Raw genomic sequence first — 27,686 nt, forward strand, 5'->3', positions numbered from 1 at the left:
TATTTTAAAACTATAATGGCCGAAAACTGACAAATAATGAATTTTTTCATTTTTTTTCTTATTCTTACTGTTAAAATGCATTTACAGTAAGGTAGCTCTTAGCAAAACCAAGATATAGATCAGTTCATTGTGATAAGTAGTGATAAAGTTATAGGCTAATGAATGGGAGGTAAACATTGCTCGGATGCATAAAGTGAAAACGACTGAAGGCTGAACTGGTTAAAGTGGTATAAAACTCTGACATAATATTCAATAAAAACATGTTTTCCTACTTTTTATATCCCATACAGTTATCATATTTGCTTTTATGCATAAGTATTATTATTAATTTAGAAATTACAAGTTCCCAAAGTACTTTTTTTTTGATCTGAGAGCTGCAATTGCATTTTATTCATAACTGGTGTATTTCTATTGTATTGTACCTAGGAATGATTTCTGAGTATCTGTCTTTGTTCTGGAGTGTCTGCTCAGTCAGAGAAGTGTTTACGTTCCTCACTTGATACAATTAAGTAAACACAAGATAATGTTATCTCAAGTTCGGATGCGTCAAGCTTTCTCTGCAGGGAGCTTGTAAGTCCTGTGTTTAACTAGTTGAATGCTGTTCTAGGAAAAAAAAATGTGGTAGTATAAAATATGCTGTAAATAATATTTTAGAGCAAAGAAGAAATGCTGGGTTTCATTCCGCTTTAAAGCTGATAAACACAATATTTTTCCTTCAAGTGAACTGTACTAAAAATAACGCAATTAGTAAAATAGCTTTTTTTTTTTTTTTTTTACAATAATACTAATGATTTAGTCAGCATTTTCCCATTGTAAAATCTTTCTGTCAGGTGCAGCTCTGCGGAATGTTCGTATGCTCAGTGTTCCGAAGCCAGTAGAAAAAATGTCTGATCTCCCAGAATGCTCTGGGATATAATTTCGCATAGCTAAACAGCCTAGGCTGTGACATCACTGGGACGTAACAGACGCACTGTAATGTGGAATGGTGCACTGCAATGAAAAAGCTATGTGACGTTCACAGTGTGGCCGGTGCAATATGAGGGCGTGTGGAAACAACCCGCTACATGCAGTGTGTTACAGCATAAAGGCCTTGATTCATCAAATGGTGTGACTATTACCACGCGGTAATATTTCTGTAGTGTACGCGCATAAGTATCGCGCAATATGCTCGAAGCGTGGCCGCTACTATGGTAAGGAGCGCGATTGCCATGGTTATTTTGGCTGTTAAATATGACTGGCTGCCAGAATAACTCACAAGATGAACTTTTTCATACTGGCTTTTTTTTTTTTCATGTGTAACAGTACACATATGGTAAAAGAATGCAGAACTGACAAAGACACCTATTACAGTAAAAAACGGCCTCAATTCCGAGTTTAGTACGATCTGCACGCAAGCCAGAGTCCACCTCCAGCAAGGACTTACCATGAGTGAATTGCGATCAATGATCCGACACATGTTGAGGTCACTTCCTGCTGCTATCATGTGACCTGTGCCCAGCCAGCGGCAGCAGTAAATCTGTGAGTTGGCAAAAGCGTTAGGTTATTATTTGTAAGGAACAGGCAGTGCAGAAAGGTGCGGCAACCTACAGCACCCATTGCAATTACAGCCAGAGCAAGCTAGCTATACTCACCCGAGACGGTCCCCTGAAATCATCAGACACGGTGTGGATTTTCTGTCCGTTCAGAGAGTCCCAGACCTGATCAACACAAGAAATAGCAGTAACAGGGTGAAACACAGTGAGCCAATACAGAGCGAGGTTAAAGGGCATCTGAAGTGAGAGGGATATATTAGAGGCTGACATGTTCATTTCCTTTTAAACAATGCACATTGCCTGGCTGTACTGCTGATCCTCTGCGTGAAATACTCTTAGCTATAAAGGTGAAACTCCAAAAATGAGACTATTGTGCAACAGTCCATTTATTTCAGTTATTCAACTTAGAAGGTGAAGCTAATATATGAAATAGGAACCTTTTGCAGGTGATTTGGATGAATTAGCTGATGAGAGTCGTTGGGCTTAGAATATTGAACATTTTCACAATAATCTAATGAGCTGAAATTCTGATTTTGGGGTTCTCATAAGCAGTGAGCCATAATCCTCAACATTCAAAGGCTTGTTTCCCCTTTTAAGTTGAATTACTGAAACAGACTTTTGCACGATACTCTAGTTTTTAGAGTTTCACCTGTAAGACTCTGGGACTGGTTCCACGCTGTAAACTGGCGGTTCGGTAGCCATACCGCCAAAAACAGGCCATCTGGCCAAGCAGGAAGTGATGCGCGCTTGTGGTCACTTCCTGCATTGGGGTATGCAAAAGTGCACGGAAGCATATTGTAAAAATACCATTCCGCGCATGTGCGCTGTGTCAGAAAATGTTTAAAAAATCCCTGCGTTGCCATAGAGTAACACGACTTAGTCAGCTGACCTGGGCCAAAGCAATTCGCCACAATTCACCACAGAAGCCACGCAGTAACATAGCTTTGGACCAGCGTCAGATCGAGGACTTCTGACGGACTGCACCACGAAACAGGTAATATGAACTACCCCAGAGATTTGCACTGGAGTACGGTAGCAGTGCGGCAATTTGACACATCGCCCCAGTGTGAAAGGGCCCTGAACAAGCATGCAGATCAAGTGCAAGTGCAGATCTACTGCAGCCAAAGAGATCAGCAGCACTGCCAGGCAGCTGGTATTGTTTAAAATTTATTTATTTTTTATTCATTGTACTTATAAAGAGCCAACATATTACACAGCGCTGGACATTAGTTTAGGTTACAGACAATATTTAGGTGTGACCTACAGCAATACGACAATACAGGAATACAAGAAAGACCAGATCACACAGCACAGTATGAGTACAAGGTAATGCTTAGTCACTGGATGGGAGCATGGAGATTAGGCAAGTTAGGTTCACTCAGATGTATAGCATGGGTTCACAGTAATGGAGGTGCATGATCAGGTAGGACACACAAGGAAGAGGACCCTGCCAGAAGGCTTACAATCTAGAGGGAGAGGTAAGGACGCGAAAGGTAGGGGCACCAGAGTTCAGCTGCGGGTTTAGATAGATTGACCAGGTTTTATTGGTCCAACCTGAGACGGGGAGGGGGCGGGGGGGGGGCGTGGCGAAAAGTGGGGGGACTGAGGAGCACGCCGTGACGAAGACTGGGGTGGGGGGTTGCGGCGCGCGCAGCGGCGGAAAATGGGCATGGCCATGACATTGTATGGGCGGAGCTAACAAAATGATGTAACAGCGAGGCATAAGAAAGCAGTATTTATGCCATGATGTGGTCAAACGAGACTTTGCATCATGGGTGTGCAGAAACTGTGTGATGCTAATACTATACCGTAACCACAAAGCAGCAAACATAGCCAACTGTGACCATTAGATAATAAATGCAGTAACAGTTACCCCGGACACCAGAAAATAAATGCAATGGGCAACATGTCAGCACAAAATAAACGCAATGCGGGCATGTCAGTACAAAATAAACGCAATGCAGGCAACATGTCAGTACAAAATAAACGCAATGTGGTCAAACATTTCACCAGAAAATAAACGCAATGTGGGCAAACATTTCACCAGACAAGAAACGCAATACGGGCAAAGTTCACCTGGAAAAGAAAGCATTTACTCACCTGGCAGAAGTCTCCGGCCTCTGGCACGCTGCTCCCGGGACCACCTTCCCCCTGCATATCTCCCGCGCTGACAGGGCTATGGCAAGATGGCGCCCGAAGCCCTGTACTGGAGACACAACTAGTCTCCAGTACAGGGCTTCGGCAGCCATCTTGCCGTATACCTGCTCGCCTGCCGGTGTCGGAACAGACACCAGAAGAGGAGGCTGGAGCGGGGCTGCAGGCAATGAACTGGCACAGCGTCTATAGACGCTGCTGCCAGTTCATGAGGATAGAGTGGCCAGAGTCCCGAGGCCAGGACGTCCCGCTGCTGAAAGCGGGACGTTTCCCGGGACCTCATGCAGCCTGGGACAGCGGACCCCGAATCCGGGACGTCTGGTCACTCTAGTTTAGAGCACTTGTGAGGGGTGGTAGGCCAGAGTGAAAAGGTGAGTTTTGAGGGCCTTCTTGAAGATGTTGAAGGAGGGGGCTGCCTCCATATTCTTCTCACTTCAGGTGTGCTTTAAAGCAACATTTCAGTCCTCTCTCCCACTTAACGTGAGCCTAAGGTAGGAGTTATATGGAGACTGCCATATTTATTTCTTTTTAACCTGCTGGGCGGTCTGGACGAGCTCAGCTCGTCCAGTACCGCCGGAGCCTGCCGCTCAGGCCCTGCTGGGCCGATTTGGCTCAAATAAAGTGCAGCACACGCAGCCGGCACTTTGCCAGCCGCGTGTGCTGCCTGATCGCCGCCGCTCTGCGGCGATCCGCCGCGAGCAGCGGCGAAAGAGGGTCCCCCCAGCCGCCTGAGCCCAGCGTAGCCGGAACAAAAAGTTCCGGCCAGCGCTAAGGGCTGGATCGGAGGCGGCTGACGTCAGGACGTCGGCTGACGTCGATGACGTCACTCCGCTCGTCGCTATGGCGACGATATAAGCAAAACAAGGAAGGCCGCTCATTGCGGCCTTCCTTGTTTATTCTGGGCGCCGGAGGCGATCGGAAGAACGCCTCCGGAGCGCCCTCTAGTGGGCTTTCATGCAGCCAACTTTCAGTTGGCTGCATGAAATAGTTTTTTTTTTATTAAAAAAAAACCCTCCCGCAGCCTGCCTGGCGATCTTAATAGAACGCCAGGCAGGTTAAACAATACCAGTTGCCTGGCTGTCCTGTTGAATTTTCTGGCATTGGTAGTCTCTTAAAGGGAACCTAAAACGAGAGGGATATGGATGTTTCCTTTTAAACAATACCAGTTGCCTGACAACCCTACTGATCTCTTTGATTGCAGTAATGGTTGATTCACACACCTGAAACAAGCATGCAGCTAATCCAGTCTGACTTCAGTCAGAGCACCTGATCTGCATGCTTGTTCAGGGGCTGTGGCTAAAAGTATTAGAGACACAGGATCAGCAGGAGAGTCAGGCAACTGGTATTATTTTAAAAGGAAAAAATACTTATCCTTCTCAGTTTAGGTTCCCTTTAAAGGATACATCCAAGCTTTTTAAAAAAATTAGTCTAGTCTACTTACCCGGGGGCCAGGGCTTTCTCCAGCCCCTGGCAGCCGATATGTCTCTTGCCACAGCTCCGGTGTCCTGGGGTCTCCTGTTGCAGATGCCGACCTCTCCAGACTGGGTGAGTGCCATTCTTGATCCCGCTCACGTGGTCTGGAGTGTACTGTGCAGGTGCAGAACTACTGTGCCTGCGCACAGTACACTCCAGACTGCGGGATCGAAACGGTGCTTGCACAAGCTTGGTACATGCCAGCATCTGCAACAGAGGGACCCCGGGAGCTGCGGCAAGAGACATATCGGCTGCCAGGGGCTGAAGGAAGTCCTGGCCCCCGGGTAAGTAGACTCATTTTTTTAAAAAAGCTTGGATGTATCCTTTAAGGTACTTACACACCAAACTACTGATGTCGCCGTTGGGGATCAGAACCCGATCCCGTTGGGCGACATCGCTGGGCTCAGCTGTACAGCTGACGACACACTGTATTGGTATGCTGGGGTACGGAGGGACAATGGAGTGGCTCATGTGTGATGTCACGCGGTGGGCGGGGGAGTGGGCTAATCGTTTGCATGTCGCGAGTCAGGGCTCCGACGCCTCTGTAGACATGCATGATTATCGGCTGGGACGGTCGCTATCGGCTGCCTCAGCTAACTTTAATTGCACACCTGAAACAAGCATGTGCCTAACCAGTCAGATGTCTATTTTACAGTACGGCCCACAGACATATCCTATGTCATTAGTAGGATCTGTTCACACAGCATTTTGCAGCAGATCTGACCACCAGAAAACTGCATTGTGCTTGGCCACCATAAGGCTGTGTTCCCACTTGACAGTAAAACAACATTTTTTGACAGTGAACGGGTCCAAATTATGAATAGGAGCCATGCACACCTGTCATGCTGCAGCAGATCTGTGGGATCCATTGTGGTAAGCGGGCCGCACTTCTGTGCAGTCTGTGATAATCGGGAAACGAGCTTAAAACTGCTAGGTCTACGGCCACCATAAAACTGCTAAGTGTACAACCAGGGCCGGATTTGGGGAAAGGCTACCAAGGCCCAGGCCATGGGCGGCTGCAGCCCGAGGGGGCACCTGTACGATAAATAGGGGTTGCTATAGATGAAAGAAAAGGCTGCAAATGGGGAGCAACACATGAAAAGGGAAGCTGATGTCCAAGAGAGCTGTGCATAAAAGAGGGGCTGTTGTACATGGATGATACACATGGAAGTGTGGGCTGCACATAGAATGGGAGGGGAACTACTGCACTAGGAAAGAGAGCTTGACTTGGGGGTAAAAAATGTATAAATCTGGCCTTGTGTACAATCTTCATAAAACTGCTAAATGTATGGAAACCATAACATTACTATCCTTGAAGAAGGCACCCAGAACCCTCAAAGATTGACGTTATCAAGGAATATGGAGATCTATGCTGACAACGGTCCATCCGCCTCTGAGTGCTCCGAGCATCACTGGCTACACAATTGAAATCTTTTCTGCACAATCCTAGTACAGAACTGATGAGCAGTGATCTCTACAGGTTTCTGAGATCTGTAGTCCATTCTATACTATCCTTCTTGATCCCGCCTCCCTCTGCATCTTCTTCCATCTCACCTGCAGGCTCTCCTCCTTCCTCCATGACCCAATCAGGATCTGCTCTGTGTTCGGATCGATGTCCAGAGCATCTCCGCAGACGTGGGGGCCGGAGATCCTCCTGGTAAAGAGGAAATCCAGTGTTTAATAAACAAGGATGATACTGAGGAAGATATACACAGTCATTACTACAACAAACACAGACTGTTACCTCAGAGAATGCCTCTGCCTCATGTCCCAGAACTGCGGGGAAACACACAGAAGATAACTGACCACAAGTACACACAGGCTGCAGAGAAAGCAATGGTGAGGTTATGTCATAGGCAGTGACCCACACTAGCCATTTAGAGATCATTTCTTACAGTGATCCTGTCATGCATCACTGATAACCTATGTGGCTGTAAACCTACTGTCAAACATTGGAACTTTCCAAGTGTCTCATAGTCTTGTTTTGACTTTCAGGAGTTAAACATGATATCTGCACAGCAGTCATGACATTGTTTGGTTCATGCAGCTGCCAACAAAAGATATAATTAGCTTTGAGCTTTTCAGCACCCCGGTATGATCAGGATTGTTTGTTTAGCTGGATAAAAGTGTTGTGTTTCTATTTATTTGACTTCCCACGGGTCATTGTCAGGTGTGCACTTAGTGATTTGCTGTATTCACTTGGCAGAATAAGCCCCCTGTGAACAGATGATTGCTAAATGTAAGCTTCAAACTGTAAGACTGAAGAGTATATTGCGTTACCTGCACAGTGTCATCCCATCCTCCAGATAGGAAGCTCTCCTCGCTGTACGGGTGAAACTTCAAGCCGAAGATCCTGGAGCGGTGACCGTCCATCAGGGCGAGAGAAGGGCTGAGGGAGGTAGATGAGGTTATTCCACCCAAAACACATTCAGCCATCAGCTTTGAGTGAATGCTTTCAAGGGGATCATCCTGTGGCTTCTATGTATCTATGGACACCATGCGTGCCTCAGTCAGGTCACCTTTAAAGTAAACCTGAGACGGGTGGAAAGAAAGAATTTTACTTACCTGGGGCTTCCGCCAACCCCTTGTAGTCCATCTATACCTTTGATGTCCTTCTGGTCCCCTTCATTGTGCTGCTGTGAAGTCCAGAATCCAGCTGGGTTGTGGACTACTGCGCCTGTGCGCTCTCGGCCACCCACACCATCCGATCGAGCTTCCATTGCTGGAAGCGTTCTACAGTCTTATTGAACTACGCATGCGTAGAACGCCCCCTGCGCATGAGCGCACAATCAGGTGTTGCACGAGGCCGGGACCGTGCATGTGCAGTAATCTGCCAGTCAGCTGAGCCATGGACTTCACGGGGCTTACAGCAGCACAATGGAGCGGAAAGGTAGGGCATAAAAGGAGCAGATGGACTATATGGTTCTGGAGAATGCCCCAGGTAAGTATAAATACTTTTGACTCATTTGTCTCAGGTATACTTTAAAGGACCACTGTCGCAAACTATTGTAAAACTTAAAATACATGTAAACACATACAGATAAGAAGTATGTTTCTTCCAGAATAAAAAGAGATATAAATTACTTTTCTCCTATGTTGCTGTCACTTACAGTAGGTAGTGCAAATCTGATGAAACCGACAGGTTTTTGACTAGTCCATCTCTTCATGTGAGATTTCACTTATTCTTTCCAAAAGCAATACCTGGAAAGGATCTATACAAAGATGCAAGCCCACCTACCTGTTTGCACACTATTCTATCAGTTGGACTGAGCAACTGACGTTCATTAAGTGCTTTCGAAAATAAAGAAAACCATGAGAATCCCCCATGAGGAGATAGACTAGTTAAAAACCTGTCAGTTCTGTCAGATTTCTACTACCTACTGTAAGTGGCAGCAACAAAGGAAAAAATAATTTATATCACATTTTACTTTGGATGAAATGTACACTTTATTTATGCGTTTTTATGTATTTTCAATTTTACAATTTTTTGCGATAGTGGTCCTATAATATATAATTTTGCCACACACATACACTCTCTCATTCTATCTCTCTAGTGGACAGGAATCATTATTTTGATGAAGGGATGGTGGTTCGCAGTATACACACCTCCATGTAGAACTGTACAAGGAAGCAATGTCACTCCTTGCCGCTATAGGTAATCAGTCGTCCTTGTCAAATTGCTACCAAAACAAAATTCATGCAGCAGCACATGGCAAACTGATCCAATAATTGATTTGCACTTCTCTGTTTGACTGGTCATGATCACGTGATCACGCCTCTCTTCTTCCTGTTTTGCCTAACACATGATTGTGAGGAGCAACTCAGAGAAGTCAGTCATCTTGTGAAATAGATCAGGCGCATGCATTCTCGCTCAGTGGAAATTTTCATACAACTGATGATCTCATCTTGCTAGTAAGTCTAAGAAGGAGCTTTCAGGTGATCCCTGCTGCACAGGAAGTGACATCACCAATCATATGACAGCTGCAGGGAGCACATGGGCATTACTCTCCTGTGTTTGGTACATGGCCTACCGCCGTCAAATACCGAAAACATTTCCTTGCATAGTTCTGAATGAAAGGTTCTAGAGGTAGAAACGTAATCAAAATGTAGCTGTAAGCCACCTTAAAGTACACCTGCAACAAAAAAAATCAGCTCCTGGGGGGTACTAACCTCGGAAGGGGGAAGCCTCTGGACACTAATGAGGCTTCCACTGTCTTCTTTAGCCTTGGGGATCCAGCACTGGCTCGGCCCAAAATATCTCCGACAAGCACCAACAAGCACTATGCAGGCGCCGGAGCGCATGACAATATTTACCTTTTTGGCTCCAGCGCAGGGGCAGTAGGAGTTGTACACTCGGTCTCCGGTGGAATTAGCAGACCCGATTGGGTCTGCTCTACTGCGCAGTCACCTTTTGCTTGTGGAGTAAAGCAGACACGATGGGACTTGGCTATTTACCCCGGTGCCCGATTGGAATGTTTCTACTGCGTCTGTACTAGAGCCCAAGTTAAATATTGCCGCACGTGGAGTTCAGAGGCTTTTTGCGTTGGATCTAGGAGGCAGAAGAGGATGGAAGAAGCCTCATTCGGATCCAGAGGCTTCCCCCTCCCGAGGTAAGTAGGGCTGTTTGTTTGTTTTTTCATTACACAGTACTCCCCTGCCTGCTGAGTTGAGGTTAGGCAAAAGAATCGGTGAGGGATGAGATGACGGACCTGGGTTGGCAGATGTTCACACAAGTCATGCTCTCCACGTCATACACGAGGATCTCATCGCTGGATCCCACGGTTACAAAATGGCTGCCGGAAGGGTTGAAGGTGGCGGACAGGGTCTGTCTGTCCTCCTGCAGGGAACGAACGCAGCTCTGAGTGGAGATGTGCCAAAACTTCACCTGACCACCGGCATCTGAGACAAAAACACAAAACCAGGATGAAAGTTACTCAAGGAGGATCAGACATTAATCCTGGGAACACACTATACGTGTTTGCTGTTCAATTCTCCACTTGATCGTTTTACTCCTGCTTGATTCTCCACTCGATTCTCTTATTTTCCGCTAATTTTTCTTACTTTTTCCATTCACTTCTATAAGGAATCGAGCGGTAAAACTATCGAGAGGAATATCGGACGGAACGTATCAATCGAACGCATCTATCAAGCGGGAAAACAAAACGTGTGTTCCCAGCATCAGGGAACAGATAAACTGATTATGGAAAGCTGGAAACCGCCAGGGACAGTGATCAGGACTATCAGCATACTAAACTCTTCATTCATCTCTAGAGCGCAGACAAATATTGAATTGAATTTACACAGTGCATAGACTACTGATATCATTTCGTTCTGCGGGGACTGTTTGGCAATATGCTCGGCGGTAGCCATTCATAGGCACTGGCTGCATGCTTACTTCCAAGCCCTATACCGCGCTAGACTGCTGCTTATGAGCTATTGCTCTTTTAAAGTTTTTATCAATAAACGTGGGACTTATCCCCTTTTACGGCGTACGTTAAAAAAGGGCGTCGGGAAAAAAGGGCGCAAGGTTTTAAACGATAAGCATGAATAACGTTTAAAAAAAATTGTGCTATATTTCGTTTAAAAATAATGTTTTATAAAGTTATAAATCATTAAACAATGTGTATGAAATCGGGAATTGTAAAAAACGTTAATCTTCCCTGTTTAAAAAGTGAAATTATAATAACGTTTTATAAAACATTAATAAGAATGTTACTAAAGCTATACCTAACCCTACTCTCATACAGAACCCTCCCTGTACCTTCCCCTAACCCCTAGATCCCCCTGGTGGGGCCTAAACCTAAGACCCCCCTGGTGGTGCCTAAACCTAAGACCCCCCTGGTGGTGCCTAAACCTAAGACCCCCCTGGTGGTGCCTAACCCTAAGACCCCCCAGGTGGTGCCTAACCCTAAGACCCCCCAGGTGGTGCCTAGCTCTAAGACCCCCCTGGTGGTGCCTAAACCTAAGACCCCCCTGGTGGTGCCTAAACCTAAGACCCCCCTGGTGGTGCCTAAACCTAAGACCCCCCTGGTGGTGCCTAAACCTAACACCCCCCCTGGTGGCGCCTAAACCTAAGACCCCCCTGGTGGTGCCTAAACCTAAGACCCCCCTGGTGGTGCCTAAACCTAAGACCCCCCTGGTGGTGCCTAACCCTAAGACCCCCCCCCCCCCCCCTGGTGGTGCCTAACCCTAACCACCCCCCTGTTGATGCCTAAACCTAAGACCCCCTGGTGGTGCCTAAACCTAAGACCCCCCTGTGATAAGCATTAATAACGTTTTAAAAAAATATTGTGCGGTTTTTCGTTTAAAAATAATGTTTTAAAAAATGATGCACTGTTTTTCGTTTAAAAATAATGTTTAAAAAATGATAAATCATTAAATAATGTGTAATCATGAGAAGCAGTTATAAAACATTAAAAGTCTCCGGGCGCCGCTTTTAAAACGTTATTTTTCTCCGGCGCCCTTTTTTCCTGTTGGGCGCCCATTAAACGATATTTATTATGGGAGTGAATGGCGGCGCCCTTTTTGTCCACTTGCCTCATGCGCCCAAATTTCCTGCTTTCCCTTTTACACTATGTGAAGCGCCTCTCTTTTTTTCCTTGGAGGTCCTCATCTATCCCTGTGGAGACTAGCTGTGGAGATTTGCCGGAGAGGCTGAGGGGTGGCCAATACCCCTAATGCACAGACGGGCCCTGTCAGGCCGCATCATCTGGTGAGTCGTTTCACATTGGGGGGGGACACTGGTGTGTCACTCATTCCTGGATGAACTTTATGCATAATCTCTGTGAGATCAATTGAGGCGATAAGAAGTGTATCTACTTCCCATATTTGCAGGACTGGGCTTTTGAGTGCTTATCTGCTTTTTTGACTGTGATATCATTTAGTGTTAATGGAAAAAAATATCATATGGTTTGATTTAATAATCTTTCCGGGCCAAATTGCAGAGGATCCAGGTGAGGCAGGACGACAGGGAGGGAGAGACCAGCTTGGAGGGGGCTGGAGGAAGCTCCAGGTATGTATAATTTTTTAAATGTAGAGCCCAAAACTATACTGTACAGTACTATAATGTAGAGTCCAAAGCTGTATTCCATACTCCAGATGTGGTCCACAAGTGATTTATACAGAGGGAGTAGCACACTAGCATCCCGTGACTTTATTTCCTGTTTTATGCATCCCAGGATGTCCTCAGCTACTTACATGTGGCCAGGAGGAGGTCGCCCTTGGAGCTGGGCCTATTGGGGTGGAATCTCAGCGCTGTGACTGGAAGATGAACCGATATCGATTGATCGTCCTTAAGGGTGTGCACACACCTTCCATCTGACACCGTGTACACCTGCAGAGATACCGCCACATGTCACAATGGGTATATCTACCATGGTAATCAATAATCATCATCATCATATATGATTTTCATCTGACATCCTGTGTAATCAGAATCATCTTCAGAATCAGAATACTCTTTATTTTACCAAGTATGCTGGATGACGAACCCGGAATCGTATGTGGTACACATGGCAATGGCAGTGCATGGAAAGACAAGGCATAGCCAACGTGAGAATTGTACATGGTATAGAGGCTAGACCAGGCGTGGGCAAACTTGGCCCTCCAGCTGTTAAGGAACTACAAGTCCCACAATGCATTGCAGGAGTCTGACAGACACAGTCATGACTAATAAAGGCAAATGCATTGTGGGACTTGTAGTTCCGTAACAGCTGGAGGGCCGAGTTTGCCCACGCCTGCTCTAGACAGCAGTGCATGCATGTGTTTTATGCTGAGGTTTTCAACATTATATGCATGTTTTTTAGTACTCAGCATTCATTTGGTTACTACATTTTTGAGAAGTTTCGTATATGAGCGAGCCCTACAACAACATTAACAAAATATACTTTACAGTGGACCTTAACTCAGAATGCCCATTGTGCTCTAATAGATAAGCAACAGCATAATAACCTTTACAGAAAACCATTTCTTTGTTACAGCTGATACAAATCTTGCAATAAATCTGCAGTGTTTCTACTTTCTGCTTTCATGGAAGCAGACATATTGTTAACACCCTGTGCTTTCAAATGAGCTTATCTGCCATGGCAGTCGGCAGGGCCGGATTTAGGCCAAGGCCCCCTAGGCCATGGCCTAGGGCACCACAAGAGGAAGGGCACCAAAGCAGCAAGCCAAACTGGTGCAGCATTTGCAAGCTTACAAATGCTGCAATGCAGGGAGATCAGGCGAGTGTCTGACTGCGGTACTCTGCTGCCAGCCACCTTGCTCTCTGTGCACGTTTGCATTGTGGTCGGTGAATATGCATTTGGGAGGCATTGGAGACGGAAAGGAATAGGAAGCTTCTGCACTGGAGACGAGCTGAGAAATGAGTGATACTGATGGCTGCTGCAGTATGTGAGCTGGCTACCTATACTGAAAGGTGGGGGGGAGGAGGGATTAAGGGAGTCATCTGGCTACCTATACTGGAGGGAAAGGGGGGAGGGGTCATCTGGCTACCTATACTGGAGGGAAAGGGGGAGGAGTCATCTGGCTACCTATACTGGAGAGAAAGGGGGAGGGGTCATCTGGCTACCTATACTGGAGGGAAATGGGGGAGGAGTCATTTGACTGCCTATACTGGGGGGTCATCCGGCTACCTATACTAGAAGGAAGGGGTCATCTCGCAACCCATACTGAAGGGGGGCGGCTGGTGACATTGGCCTAGGGCGGTAAAGAGTACAAATCTGGCCCTGGCAGTCGGTTGACACGGGGAGAGATCAAATTACAACAACTAGTGATTAGGCACAAATGAGGGGGAATTAGCTAAACTCTCTAAATACATACAGGGTGCATTTCTCTATGTTTTTCTTCTGTCCTGTGCAAGAGTTTAGGTCCACTTATAAAAAAAATACAATGATTTAACATTAGTAACTGTAAAGTTGCCCCTCCTCCTCCTTTAAAAGGTTTTAAACGTTTTTATCGTACTTTGGCGCCTCTGTTCCAATCCTTGTCTAATTGTGAAGGCCTCCCTCGGTGGAGGGGTGCTGCCCCCCTTGTTTCCAGTCTACAAAGAGTGACTTCTTACATCCAATTGGGGTCGGGTTCTATTTCTCCCCACCTGAACATTGGTTACCTTTGTGGTGACCCTTACTTGTGAGTATGACCATATACAGTGGTGTGAAAAACTATTTGCCCCCTTCCTGATTTCTTATTCTTTTGCATGTTTGTCACACTTAAATGTTTCTGCTCATCAAAAACCGTTAACCATTAGTTAAAGATAACATAATTGAACACAAAATGCAGTTTTAAATGATGGTTTTTATTATTTAGTGAGAAAAAAACCTCAAAACCTACATGGCCCTGTGTGAAAAAGAAATTGCCCCCTGAACCTAATAACTGGTTGGGCCACCCTTAGCAGCAATAACTGCAATCAAGCGTTTGCGATAACTTGCAACAAGTCTTTTACAGCGATCTGGAGGAATTTTGGCCCACTCATCTTTGCAGAATTGTTGTAATTCAGCTTTATTTGAGGGTTTTCTAGCATGAACTGCCTTTTTAAGGTCATGCCACAACATCTTAATAGGATTCAGGTCAGGGCTTTGACTAGGCCACTCCAAAGTCTTCATTTTGTTTTTCTTCAGCCATTCAGAGGTGGATTTGCTGGCGGATTTTGGGTCATTGTCCTGCTGCAGCACCCAAGATCGCTTCAGCTTGAGTTGACGAACAGATGGCCGGACATTCTCCTTCAGGATTTTTTGGTAGACAGTAGAATTCATGGTTCCATCTATCACAGCAAGCCTTCCAGGTCCTGAAGCAGCAAAACAACCCCAGACCATCACACTACCACCACCATATTTTACTGTTGGTATGATGTTCTTTTGCTGAAATGCTGTGTTACTTCTACGACAGATTTAACAGGACACGCACCTTCCAAAAAGTTAAACTTTTGTCTCGGCGGTCCACAAGGTATTTTCCCACAAGTCTTGGCAATCATTGAGATGTTTTTTAGCAAAATTGAGACAAGCCTTAATGTTCTTTTTGCTTAAAAGTGGTTTGCGCCTTGTATATCTGCCATGCAGGCCATTTTTGCCCAGTCTCTTTCTTATGGTGGAGCTGTAAACACTGACCTTAATTGAGGCAAGTGAGGCCTGCAGTTCTTTAGATGTTGTCCTGGGGTCTTTTGTGGCCTCTCGGATGAGTTTTCTCTGCGCTCTTGGGGTAATTTTGGTCGGCCAGCCACTCCTGGGAAGGTTCATCACTGTTCCATGTTTTTGCCATTTGTGGATAATGGCTCTCACTGTGGTTCGCTGGAGTCCCAAAGCTATAGAAATGGCTTTATAACCTTTACCAGACTGATAGATCTCAATTACAGTACTTTTGTTCTTATTTGTTCCTGAATTTCTTTGGATCTTAGCATGATGTCTAGCTTTTGAGGTGCTTTTGGTCTACTTCTCTGTGTCAGATAGCTCCTATTTAAGTGATTTCTTGATTGAAACAGGTGTGGCAGTAATCAGGCCTGGGGGTGACTACAGAAATTGAACTCAGGTGTGATAAACCACAGTTAAGTTATTTTTTAACAAGGGGGGGGGCAATCACTTTTTCACACAGGGACATGTAGGTTTTGAGTTTTTTTTCCTCACTAAATAATAAAAACCATTATTTAAAACTGCATTTTGTGTTCAAGTATGTTATCTTTGACTAATAGTTAATGGTTTTTAATGAGCAGAAACATTTAAGTGTCACAAACATGCAAAAGAATAGGAAATCAGGAAGGGGGCAAATAGTTTTTCACACCACTGTATGTTTTTCACGCTGAACTGCTGTGCAACCTAACTTACTACACTATATTGGGCTCTCGGTGTCCCTTTTTTGTTTCCTTGAACAGGATTAAAAGTAGGTTAAAAAATATCCGGCTCAGGGGTACTTTAAAAAATATACAGAGGCAAAAAACAAACAAACAGGTGGTATCAGAAGCCATAAATAGGTGTCTGCTCTCTCCTGAGAGGCTAAGTTTGCTTGCAAACCAGTCCAGTATAGGCCATGACTAGAAAAAGCTGGTGACCCTTGAACCAGATCTCGTTGTGCTGCACACGCAAAGTACCGTCACATGATGTGCCCACATGTGGTGAGAGTGCAGAGTGCTCAGTGGCACTGAGAGACTCCGCATGAACGCACAACTAGATATGGTTACTCTAGTCGCGGCCTATACCGGACTGATTTGCAGACAGACGGAGCCTCTCGGGAGAGAACCAACAGCTTTGTGTTTGCCAACACCTATGTATGGCCTCTGTATGACCCCCACCCCCCCCCAATTTTTTCACCTCAGTATTCCTTTAATGCTGGGTACACACGGTGCATTCCCGCACTCGATGCCCCGCTCGATTCCCGGCCGCTCGATTATTTCCGACATGTCCGATTCGCGTTTCGATGGATCGTTAGGTCGATTTGGCATATTTTACATGAGAATCGACCTAACAATCATCGAAACGGGATCGGAAATGCTCGGAAATAATCGAGCAGCTGGGAATCGAGCGGGGCATCGAGTGCGGGAACGCACCGTGTGTACACAGCATAAGAATTATTAACACTTACATTTTCTCTCTGAACTGCCTTTGCAGATCATTCTATCCTTAAGTTAAGGAAGAAATCATCATGCTAAAGTTACGGACTGCAAGAATAAAGTCATTAAAATACGGTCTAGAAAGGATGGTAAATACCAAAACAAATAGCACGAAAAATGACTTAGATGCATTAATAATAAATAGGAGAAAAGTTTTTTGCATTAATACAATTGTCACATTTACTGGGAGTATCTATGAAGATATAGTTCCTCTAAGTACCTTGATGGTACCGTTGATGAGTCCAGCCGCTAACAGGATCCCTGACGGGTTAAACTGGCAGCTCATGACCTCCTCTCCGCAGTCACTGTACAGAAAGAGGAGATGGATTACGGCACAGAACAAATTCCTATGGTGTCCCGTGATGTGAACAGAACATTACAACAGATAATCTTATGCCTGGTGCACACCATGCAATGTCCCGTTAGATAGACGGGTCAAATCGATTATATCTGTCAGGTCCGATCTGATTTCTGATCCATTTTTCTAATCGATTTGCAAATCACTTCTATACAAAATCAATCAGAAAAACTATGGGAAATCAGATCGGACCTGTCGGGGATAATCAATTTGACCCGTCTGTCTTACAGGAAATTGCATGGTGTGTACCAGGCGTAACTGACAATGGGATACTACTAATCCCAGCTTGCATTTAAATTGTATGCAAAAGTACCAGTAAAAGGGATCCTTAAGTTTAAAAAACAAAAAAACAAAACAATTTACTTTACCCGTGGCCTCTTGCAGCCCCCTGCAGTCATTCTGTGCCGACCCGTCCTCCTGCGACCCTGTAGTCAGCAGCAACGACCCCCTCAAAGCGCATATTGGCTCTAGTCCGGCACAGCATCACTCTATGCGGATCTGTCCGACATTGTGATTCCTTCTGGCACCACACCGTGCCGCGTGCAATAAGGGTGGAGCTGCAGCGCATGAGGTGGTTCCGACCCTGCCTCTTCTCCCCCCTGTCAATGTCAGACCGCCTCCTTACTCTAGTACGAGGAGTTAGAGACCCCTCCGGCTCTTCTCTCTTCATCGATCCAGCACTCACACCCCCCCCCCCCCCGCACAGCAGAAAAAGGAAGTGCTGGGGGAGGGATGTGAGTGATCGCAAAATTGTAGCGAATAGGGTTATTAGAAGAAAAGTTACCTTGGTAAAGGGAAGCCTCTGGATATTCTGGATGTTCATGAGCATATCCAAATAGAGCATGTTGGATATGCAGGACCATACGCAAGTACAGTCCTCACATACCCAGTAGCAGGAAGTCGCTAGTGCATGGCTGTTTCCTCCATGCATGTGCAGCTTTGTACCACTGCGCAGGCACAGACCGTATTCACCCAATGCGGTTGCGCTCGTACGCAGATGGGAGTTTGGTTGTGAAGACCAAGAGGGCCCCTTCCAGCAGCTCTGGGGTTAAGGAGTATCTGGAAACCCTCGGGAGCATCCACAGGCTTCCCACTTCTTAGGTAAGTATTGAACTTCCATTTACTTTCCCTTACAGGTTTGCATACCTCCCAACTTTTTGAGATAAGAAAGAGGAACACTTTTAAATATACCCATGCCACACTCCTAGCCACGCCTCCCATACCCCTCACCATGCATATCACATAGAATTCAGAATCAAAAGATGTAGTTTTATCATTCAAACCACACTGGTCCTCTTTATCATCAATAGTTTTTCTTAATTTTAACATTTGAAAATAAGAACTATGTCAATTTAATTGATAGGAATAAAGTTTAGAGTCAGTCAAACACATTTTTCAGTAGAAAAAACATATTTACATAGCTCTGTACATCAGTCCTGAAAGAGGGACAAATGAGGAAGAAAGAGGGACAGAGGGATTGGGTTCTCAAAGAGTGACTGTCCCTCCGAAAGGCCAGTCGGGAGCTATGGGTTTGCATTAAGTCAAAATAAACATACACAGGACATACTTACCTCCCGCATAGTCTGTTTATCAATCTCTTTCTCCTCTTCTGCTCCAGTCTGTCCGCTGTGATGAATGGAATTCTCAGTTTTCCATTTTAAAAATGGCAATGACCTTGTAACAGCTTCCTGGTCACCACACTGTTAAAGAGGAGCTGTCAGCCATACTATCACAGAAAAAAAAAACGCACATATATAAGTAGATACATACTTGCTCTACTTACATATGTATTGCACTGTCCACATTTTGATTTTAGTGATTTTGTCTACAGTAAAAAAAAAAAGAGAAAATCCTTCTTAGGATTCTCCATTTTAACTGTATCTATCTTGAAGCCAATCCTGATGTCATTTCCTCCCTTACTCTCCTCTGCCTGGTTGTGTATGCATTCCCCGCCCTCCTCCCAGTCTTCAAGCACTCCCACCCAGCTCTGCTATAGAAAGTGCCTTGTCTCAGCATGAGGTGTTGGAGGGGAAAACAGGAGGGAAAGAGACTTCAGCCAATCAGGCTGCATTAGTTAAAGCAGGGGTAGGGAACCTTGGCTCTCCAGCTGTGATAAAACTACAAATCCCAGCATGCATTTGCCTTTACTAATCATGGCTGTGGCTGTCAAAATCCTGCAATGCATTGTGGGACTTGGAGTTTCTTAACAGCTGGAGAGCCAAGGTTCCCTACCCCTGAGTTAAAGAGACACTGAAGCGAGAATAATTCTCGCTTCAGAACTCATAGCTAGCAGGGCGCAAGTGTGCCCCTGCTAACACGCCGCTATCCCGCGGCTAAACGGGGGCCTCTTCACCCCCAACCCCCCCCTGCAAAATCAACGACCAAATTGGTCGTAAATTTTGCTCCTCCTGGAGGCAGGGCTAATGGCTGCAGCCCTGCCTCTCAGCGCATCTATCAGACGCGCATCGCCGCCTCTCCCCCGCCCCTCTCAGTGAAGGAAGACTGAGAGGGGCGGGGGAGAGGCGGAGGTACGTGTCTGATAGACGCGCGGGAGGCAGGGCTGCAGCGGTTAGCCCTGCCCCAATGCGGAAGAGATTCCGCGATGTTCGGAGTGGCTTTGGGGGTGAAGGGACCCCCCTTAAGCCGCGGGATAGCGGCGTTTTAGCAGGGGCACACATGCCCCTGCTAACTATGAGGTCTGAAGCGAGATTTATTCTCGCTTCAGACTCTCTTTACAGGGAAGGTTCAGGGACGCCTTGAAAAAAATAAAAATCCATATCCACTTACCTGGGGCTTCCTCCAGCCCGTGGCAGGCAGGAGGTGCCCTCACCGGGCAGTACAGCCCGGAGGACGTCCGATGACGTCAGCGCGCCCGCGTGGGACGCAGAAGAGCCCGTCCTTGGAGCGCAGAAGAGCCCGACCTGGCAGCCGGCCTGGCCAGGTCGGGTCGGCCACCGAAGACGACCGGGAGCCTCTGGAGCGGCGGCGAGGGCACCTCCTGCCTGCCACGGGCTGGGGGAAGCCCCAGGTAAGTGGATATGGATTTTTATTTTTTTCAAGGTGTCCCTGAACCTTCCCTTTAAGTCTGAGGGGGAAGTAGTGAAGCAAAAAAAGACAACCCTGAATGCCCTGCAACTTTGTTTGTGCGGCAATGTACCAAATAAGAGTCAGGTAAACTGGGAATAATCATTTATCAACAAGAAAAGTAATAGTGATTTTAACTTTTGGATTGCCTGGTTAGCATCCTTATTACTTGTTTACCAGATAAAAATAAAGAATTGTTTTTTTATTTTATGCCCGACAGTTACACTTAAACTGTGATATCGCCCACTTGAGCCATAGAGAAACATGAACATTACAGTGCTCATCAGGTGCTCTTTCAGTTATAACTCACAGCAACTGAAATATAACTGACAGCAACTGATATTTCAGTCCTGACAAAATCTTGTCAGAACTGGAAGGAATCATTGTTGGAAGCAAATGATGAGCTTCTGAGAGGAACTGAGGCCTGGTGCACACCAGAGGAGTTTTTCTGAGCGTTTTGAGTTTTTAAATCTGCTGCTAATGTTATCCTATGTGTCTGTGCACACTGGAGCAATGAGGTTTTGTAAAAAAAAACAAAAAACATAGCATTACATTGGGAAGAGCTTTTGAAACCTCTAGCGTTTGGACGCTAGAGGTTTCAAAAGCTCTTCCCAATGTAATGCTATGGGGGATTTAAAAAACTCAAAACGCTCAGAAAAACTCCTCTGGTGTGCACCAGGCCTGACTGTGAGGTAAGTATGTAATATTCATTTGCAGATACATCATGTGTTCATTGTAAATAATTTTTCTCAGTTCAGGTTCACTGTAAAGAGGAACTCCAGTGAAAATAATGTAATAAAAAGTGCTTCATTTTTACAATAATTACATATAAATGATTTAGGCAGTGTTTGCACATTGTTAAATCTTTTCTCTCCCTGATTTGTATTCTGACATTTATCGCATGGTGACATTTTTACTGCTGGCAGGTGATGTCAGTGGAAGTAGCTGCTGCTTGCTTTTTTTGGCAGTTGGAAACAGCTGTAAACAGCTATTACCCACAATGCAATGAGGTTCACAGACAGGAAACTGCCAGGACTATGGTTCTCACAGTTTCCTGTGGAAGGGGTTTCACCACAATATCAGCCTCACAGAGCCCCCTGATGATCCGTTTGTGAAAAGGAAAAGATTTCTCATGGGAAAGGGGGTATCAGCTACTGATTGGGGTGAAGTTCAATTTTTGGTTACAGTTTCTCTTTAAAGAGACTCTGTAACAATTTTTTCAGCCTTAGTTCTTCTATCCTATAAGTTCCTATGCCTGTTCTAATCTGCTCTGGCTTACTGCAGTCTTTCCTAACTGCACTGTCTCTGTAATAAATCAATGTATCTTTCCTCTGTCCTGTTTGTCGGGCTAAGGGTGGAATGTGTGGAATGTGCAGGGCTGCTTGTGATTGGATAGAAGCGATACACACCCTCTGCAGGCCCCCTGCATACTCTGAATGACTCACACACTATGCTTAGCTGAGCCTATTAGAAGCTGGTTAGTTTGTTTGTAAACACTGCCTAAAACTGTTAGGCCCGGTTCACACTTGCGGTGGCCCTCCGGAATCGCCGTGCCGGAGCCGCACCGCTTGCAGAACGGACGGAACGGACGCACGGCATAGCAATGAAAGCCTATGCGTCCGTTCACATGCGTCCGTTCTGCCGAACCGGAGCCGGACCGGATCCGGGCCGGATCCGGACTCCGGCCTCCGTTCCAACATGCGCTATTTTTTCATCCGGCTCCTCCGGCAGCCGTATCCGGGGTGGAGCCGGACTGCACCATCCGGCCAATACAAACCAATGGGAACCGGAGAGCGCACAACACACAGGCTGAGAAATCCGGATGTTCTACCCCACTTCCTATGGGGATTGTTGCGGCGATATTGGATGGGGACACATGGGCAAGCATTTTGGAGTGGAGCAGCACAGCTGGATCCGGATCCGGAGATGTTGGCAGCATGTCGGAGGTGGAGGTGAGTGCTAAACAGCAGAGGGCCTGATTCCACAGGTCCCCCTTCTGCTGACCTCCCAGACCCCCAACTTTTTTTTTGTTTTTAACGTTTTTTTGCCAAACGGATCCGGATCGCATCCTGATGGACACCTGATGCAACCTGACCGGATCCGGATCGGATCCGGATCAGAACCGTACGGTTCCGATCCGGATCCGGTCCGGATCCGGTCAGGTCATCCGGTCCGTTTGGCAAACAACCGCAAGTGTGAACCGGGCCTTAATTACAAGCCAGGATTGCAGCAGAGAGTGGCAGAAACAGCACAGAGGGGCACAGGAGAAAATAATGAATAGAATGGTATGCTTTTTATTGTAAGAATATTAGAGTACAGATTCTCTTTAAGCTATTCGCCACTTACATCTCCCTCTCCAGCCGTAGGTCCCCCTCAGTGCTGGGCTCGGGGACTGGCTCCTGGGATATGTCACTACTGCTTGGACTCAGGAGCTGGGTAGAGAGCCGGCTAGGACTCACCCTCGGACGCGGGGTCACCAGTAGCCCAGACATCTCTTAAAGTCCTGAATTTTCTGCGTCTGCAAGAACCTGCAAAATTGAACTTATGAGCTTAGTAGAAGGTATAACTATTTTTACACAATGAATTACACAATAAATTAAGATATAACTGTTCTGTCCATTTTCTGAAAATAATAATATATATATTTATTTCTCAGAACTTAAACCCATTTCATTGCTAGTTCAATACAGAAAACAGCTGTCCAAAACTCCTTTATAACTCGCCAGGCACCTGCCTAGGTTGCCTTGTAGAACAGGCTGTTTCATTTAAATCATTGAAAAATACAGGTGTGGCTAATGAAACTATTTAATGCTGCAATATGCATGCGTCAAAATGCAATGGATTACACAAATGATTTAGGAGGAGCACACTACCAGTACTGTACCTGCATCAACTGTTGAGACCTATGCTTTCTGTGTAACCTGCTGCCTGATTACTAGGGGAATTGCCTGTCAATTGTGACTTGCTTGTGCATGGCTGCAATGTTACAGCATCATCCAAGCTGCACAGACATGTGGACAGAGGAGCACACTACCAGTCTTGTATCTGCATTATCTGGTGAGACCTATGCTTCCTGTGTAAGGTGTTGCCTGATTACTGAGGGAATTACCTGTCATCTGTGACTTGCTTGTGCATGGCTGCAACGCTACAGCATCCTCCAGGTGGCACAGAAATGTTGACAGAGGAGCACACTATCAGTACTGTGCCTGCATTAACTGGTGAGACCTATGCTTCCTGTGCAAGCTGTTGCCTGATTACTGAGGGAATTGCCTGTCATCTGTGACTTGCTTGTGCATGGCTGCAATGCTACAGCATCATTCAAGCTGCATAGAAATGTGGACAGAGGAGCACACTACTAGTGCTGTATCTGCATTACCTGGTGGTACCTATGCTTCCTGTGCAAGCTGCTGCCTGATTACTGAGGGAATTGCCTGTCATCTGTGACTTGCCTGTGCATGGCTGCAATGCTACAGCATCCTCCAGGAGGCACAGAAATGTGGACAGAGGAGCACACTATGAGTAATGTACCTGCATTAACTGGTGAGACCTATGCTTCCTGTGCAAGCTGCTGTCTGATTACTGAGGGCATTGCCTGTCATCTGTGACTTGCCTGTGCATGGCTGCAACGCTGCAGCATCCTCCAGGCTGCACAGAAATGTGGACAGAGGAGCACACTATAAGTATCTCTATTACCTGGTGAGGTCTACAGTATGCTTCCTGTGCAAGCTGTTGCATAATTACTGCATGCAAATCCCTGCATAGTTTAACACAGTGCAATTTGATCTAGCTTACACACTCTCTGCTCGCTTGCTGAAGCATTAAAAAGAAAAAAAAAAAAACAACAGTTCCCAATTATTAGCTGAATTTAGATCCAGTACTATAATACATTATGTGCTTGAGTATAACCAGTTCTGATATAGTAACCTACTTTGCCTGTTCCTTTGGAGTTTACTATAAAGGAATTCTGCTGCACAATAACCTGTAGATACAATGGCACAGATAGTGGATCCAGCAGTAGCCTGTGACTGCCCCATACACAATACATAAGCTGTAATATGAATGGCAGGACTCAGGCTGTGGCTGCAGGGAGCACAGTAAAGCCATTACAATGACATATAACACGCTGCATGCCTGCAGATGGGCAGACCGCTCCTCTCTATACACAGCAGAAGCAGGCAGAGGACGGTCACCTGTGTGCTGAATATAAGATTATAATAATAAAGATGATCTATGAGGCTCGTGGTTCCCTTCTCTGGCTTCTTCAGCGTCCTTCTGTCTCCTAGCAACCAGCAGGATGTGACGTCAGGTGCGGGCAGGATAGGGGAAGGAGAGTGGGGCGAGGAGGGAGGAGAGAGGCACATGCTGGAGGGGAAGAGAGGGAGGAAGTGTATCACTTGTTGTGTCTGCTGCTGTTGGGATATCATGATCACTGTTATACAGAGGAACAGTGTTACAATTATTGCACATAAAGGTATCTTACACAGCTGATTCTACCCCATGCTGTACAATCTCTCTGTGCATAAATGCATATACCACCTATTTGCAGATGGGGTTCTATATAACATAATAATAAGGATAGATAGCTATAGATAGATAGTTAGATAGATACACTGTTGCTTAAAAATGCCATGCCAGTTGTGATCATAGTAGGCAGGGGCTCCCATGCAGCATTGCACAAGGACGTTTTTTTTCCAGCGCAGGCGGATTCAAAATCGCCCACAAAACGCTTGTGCAATGAATCTCTATGAGAAGGTTCATATCAGCACTTTGCAGTTCGCAAACGCTGCTTGTACCATTTTTGGGACGTTTTTGCTAAAATAGAAGGTATAGGAAGAACTATAAATGCGTAAAACCACTTTATGCGGCGATTGTGTTCGCATTTGTTAGAATAAATACATTGTATTTAATTATTTTCCGGGTCAAAGAGTTCCCTTCCTGACTTGCGTCCGGGAGTAAATGGGAGTGAATAACAAAACCGCTCTGGAAAAGCGATTTTACCAAAAACTCAGCGCGCAGTGGGGCACCCGGAGGGTAAAAAAAACTGAACCACAAAATCGCAAAACGCTTGCGATTACGATTTTTAGATATGAACGAAGCCTTACTGCTATACATACATGCTACCATACCTCCCAACATTTTGAGTTTTTTCGGGGGAAAAGGTAGGCAGTTAAAATCTGACAGAACTGACAGGTTTTGGGCCAGTCCATCTTCTAATGGGGGATTCTCAGGGCTTTCTTTGTTTTCAACAGCATTTCCTGAACAGCAGTTGCAAAGTCTAAGGGCCTGTTTCCACTACACGCAGATTAGATGCAGAATGGATGCAGAAAAACTGACTCCAATGAATGCCTATGGGCCTGTCTCCACTAAACACGATTTTTCTGATGCAGATTTTCCCCTAGGCATTCATTGGAGTCAGTTTTTCTGCATCCATTCTGCATCCGATCTGCGTGTAGTGGAAACAGGCCCTAACGGACAAAATAGTGTGCAAGTGAGTAGGGAGGCTGGCTGGTATCTTACTATGTTGGCAGTTAAATTGCTGTTCAGGAAATTCTGTTGAAAACAAAGAAAACCCTGAGAATCCCCATGAGAAGATGGACTAGTCTAAAACCTGTCGGTTCTCTCAGATTCTAACTGCCTACTTTTTTTTGCGATAGTGGTCCTTTCAGTAGGAGACCTTTGGCAAGTCTCCCTTACACTGCTACTGCCAATAGAGCGCGCCCTAGTGGCTGCTGCTCTGCTCTGGCGCTTTGAGTCCGCAAGGAGAAAAGCGCAATATAAATGTTATTTGTCTTGTCTAAAGAGGAACTCCAGTGAAAATAATGTAATAAAAAAAGTGCTTCATTTTTACAATAATTATGTATAAATGATTTAGTCAATGTTTGCCCATTGTAAAATCTTTTAAATCCCTGATTTACTTTCTGACATTTATCACATGGTGACATTTCTACTGTTGGCAGGTGATGTAGCTGCTGCTTGCTGTTTTGGCAGTTGGAAACAGCTGTGAACAGCTATTTCCCACAATGCAGCAAGGTTCACAGACAGGAAACTGCCAGGAGTACCACAGTCCTCAGAGTTTCTTGTGGGAGGGGTTTCACCACAATATCGGCCATACAGAGCCCCCTGATGGTCGGTTTGTGAAAAGGAAAAGATTTCTCATGGGAAAGAGAGTATCAGCTATTGATTGGGATAAAGTTCAATTCTTGGTCGGAGTTTCTCTGTAAGCCTGGAAAAAAGCAGTTAAACTTATCTGGGACTTCTTGCAGCCCCCTTGCGGTCATCCTGTGCCTGGGCCGTCCTTCCGGGACCCTCTAGTCAGCAGCGGCGACCCCTTTAAAGCTGGCCGATCGTGGCCAGTTGCAAGCTACTGTACATGTATGCATTTTTTTTTTCCAGGCTTAAAGAGAACCCGGGGTGGGGTCAAAAAATGCATAAAAAACTCCTATGCTACCGCGGGCTGAGTGGATCAGGTAGCCGCAAAAACCGTAGCTCTGTGCCGCTCCAGTGGGCTTCAATGGCCCACTTTCACTTTGGTGACCTCTGGGTCACGTAGCTGCGCTGAGAGACTGTGTTGTCTCTCACAGTGTGCAGGGAGGCAGGGGGCGCGGCAAGGGGGAGAGAGCTGCCCAATGGCAGCTCAGGAAACCCTGCAGGAACGCCCCTCAGACAAATGAGAGATACAGAGGGACGGGGTTCTCAAAGAGGGACTGTCCCTCTGAAAACGGACAAGTGGGAGCTAAGAGGCTGCACATACAGCAGGATGTAAAATCACTGTGGTGTACGACTATTATGGTGCGGCTGTAGAAATGGCAGCGTTGGGCAGGTAATTTGGGGGCTGGATAAATTGTGGCTATGGTGGGTAGAGTGGGGCCGAACCTCCGATTTTAGGTTTGCGAACCGGGTTCGCAAACTTCCGCGTAAGGTTCAGTTCGCGTAAAAGTTCGCGAACCGCAATAGACTTCAATGGGGATGCGAACTTTGAAAAAAAAAAATTATGCTGGCCACAAAAGTGATGGAAAAGATGTTTCAAGGGGTCTAACACCTGAAGGGGGGCATGGCGAAGTGGGATACATGCCAAAAGTCCCCGGGAAAAATCTGGATTGGACGCAAAGCAGCGTTTTAAGGGCAGAAATCACATTGAATGCTAAATGACAGGCCTAAAGTGCTTTAAAACATCTTGCATGTGTATACATCAATCAGGTAGTGTAATTAAGGTACTGCTTCACACTGACACACCAAACTCACCGTGTAACGCACCGCAAACAGCTGTTTGTGTAGTGACGGCCGTGCTGGACTGGTGCACACCATGGAGTGGTGGGTTCACAGAACAGGTATGCAGTGGCAGGTTCACTGAACAGAACAGGTATACAGTGGCGGGTTCACTGAACACAACATGTATGCAGTGGCGGGTTCACTGAACAGTACAGGTATGCAGTGGCAGGTTCACTGAACAGGTATGCAGTTGTGGGTTCACTGAACAGGTATGCAGTGG

The 27,686-nt window shown here is 46.0% G+C and overlaps 1 protein-coding gene across 2 annotated transcripts in view; it reads right to left on the reverse strand.

Moving 5' to 3' along the window:
* The window catches only part of LOC137524240 (WD repeat-containing protein 5B-like), a 29,111-nt gene extending 4,616 nt beyond the window's left edge, over positions 1-24,495 (reverse strand). The window contains exons 1-10 of one of the 2 annotated variants that reach the window (XM_068243868.1): positions 24,388-24,495; positions 22,544-22,725; positions 16,976-17,060; positions 12,357-12,492; positions 9,869-10,058; positions 7,440-7,548; positions 6,904-6,935; positions 6,714-6,813; positions 1,632-1,697; positions 1,424-1,516 (exon numbers count right to left, since the gene is read on the reverse strand). In XM_068243868.1, the coding sequence (XP_068099969.1) occupies positions 1,424-1,516; positions 1,632-1,697; positions 6,714-6,813; positions 6,904-6,935; positions 7,440-7,548; positions 9,869-10,058; positions 12,357-12,492; positions 16,976-17,060; positions 22,544-22,689 (957 nt within the window). In that variant the 5' untranslated portion in view covers positions 22,690-22,725; positions 24,388-24,495. Of the gene's footprint in view, positions 1-1,423; positions 1,517-1,631; positions 1,698-6,713; positions 6,814-6,903; positions 6,936-7,439; positions 7,549-9,868; positions 10,059-12,356; positions 12,493-16,975; positions 17,061-22,543; positions 22,726-24,125; positions 24,335-24,387 lie in introns of those variants that run through there. The other variant, XM_068243869.1, reaches the window with a different exon arrangement.
* Between the last annotated feature and the right edge of the window lie 3,191 nt (positions 24,496-27,686).

This window comes from Hyperolius riggenbachi, chromosome 7, assembly GCF_040937935.1.
Source record: "Hyperolius riggenbachi isolate aHypRig1 chromosome 7, aHypRig1.pri, whole genome shotgun sequence".
Lineage (NCBI taxonomy): Eukaryota > Metazoa > Chordata > Amphibia > Anura > Hyperoliidae > Hyperolius > Hyperolius riggenbachi.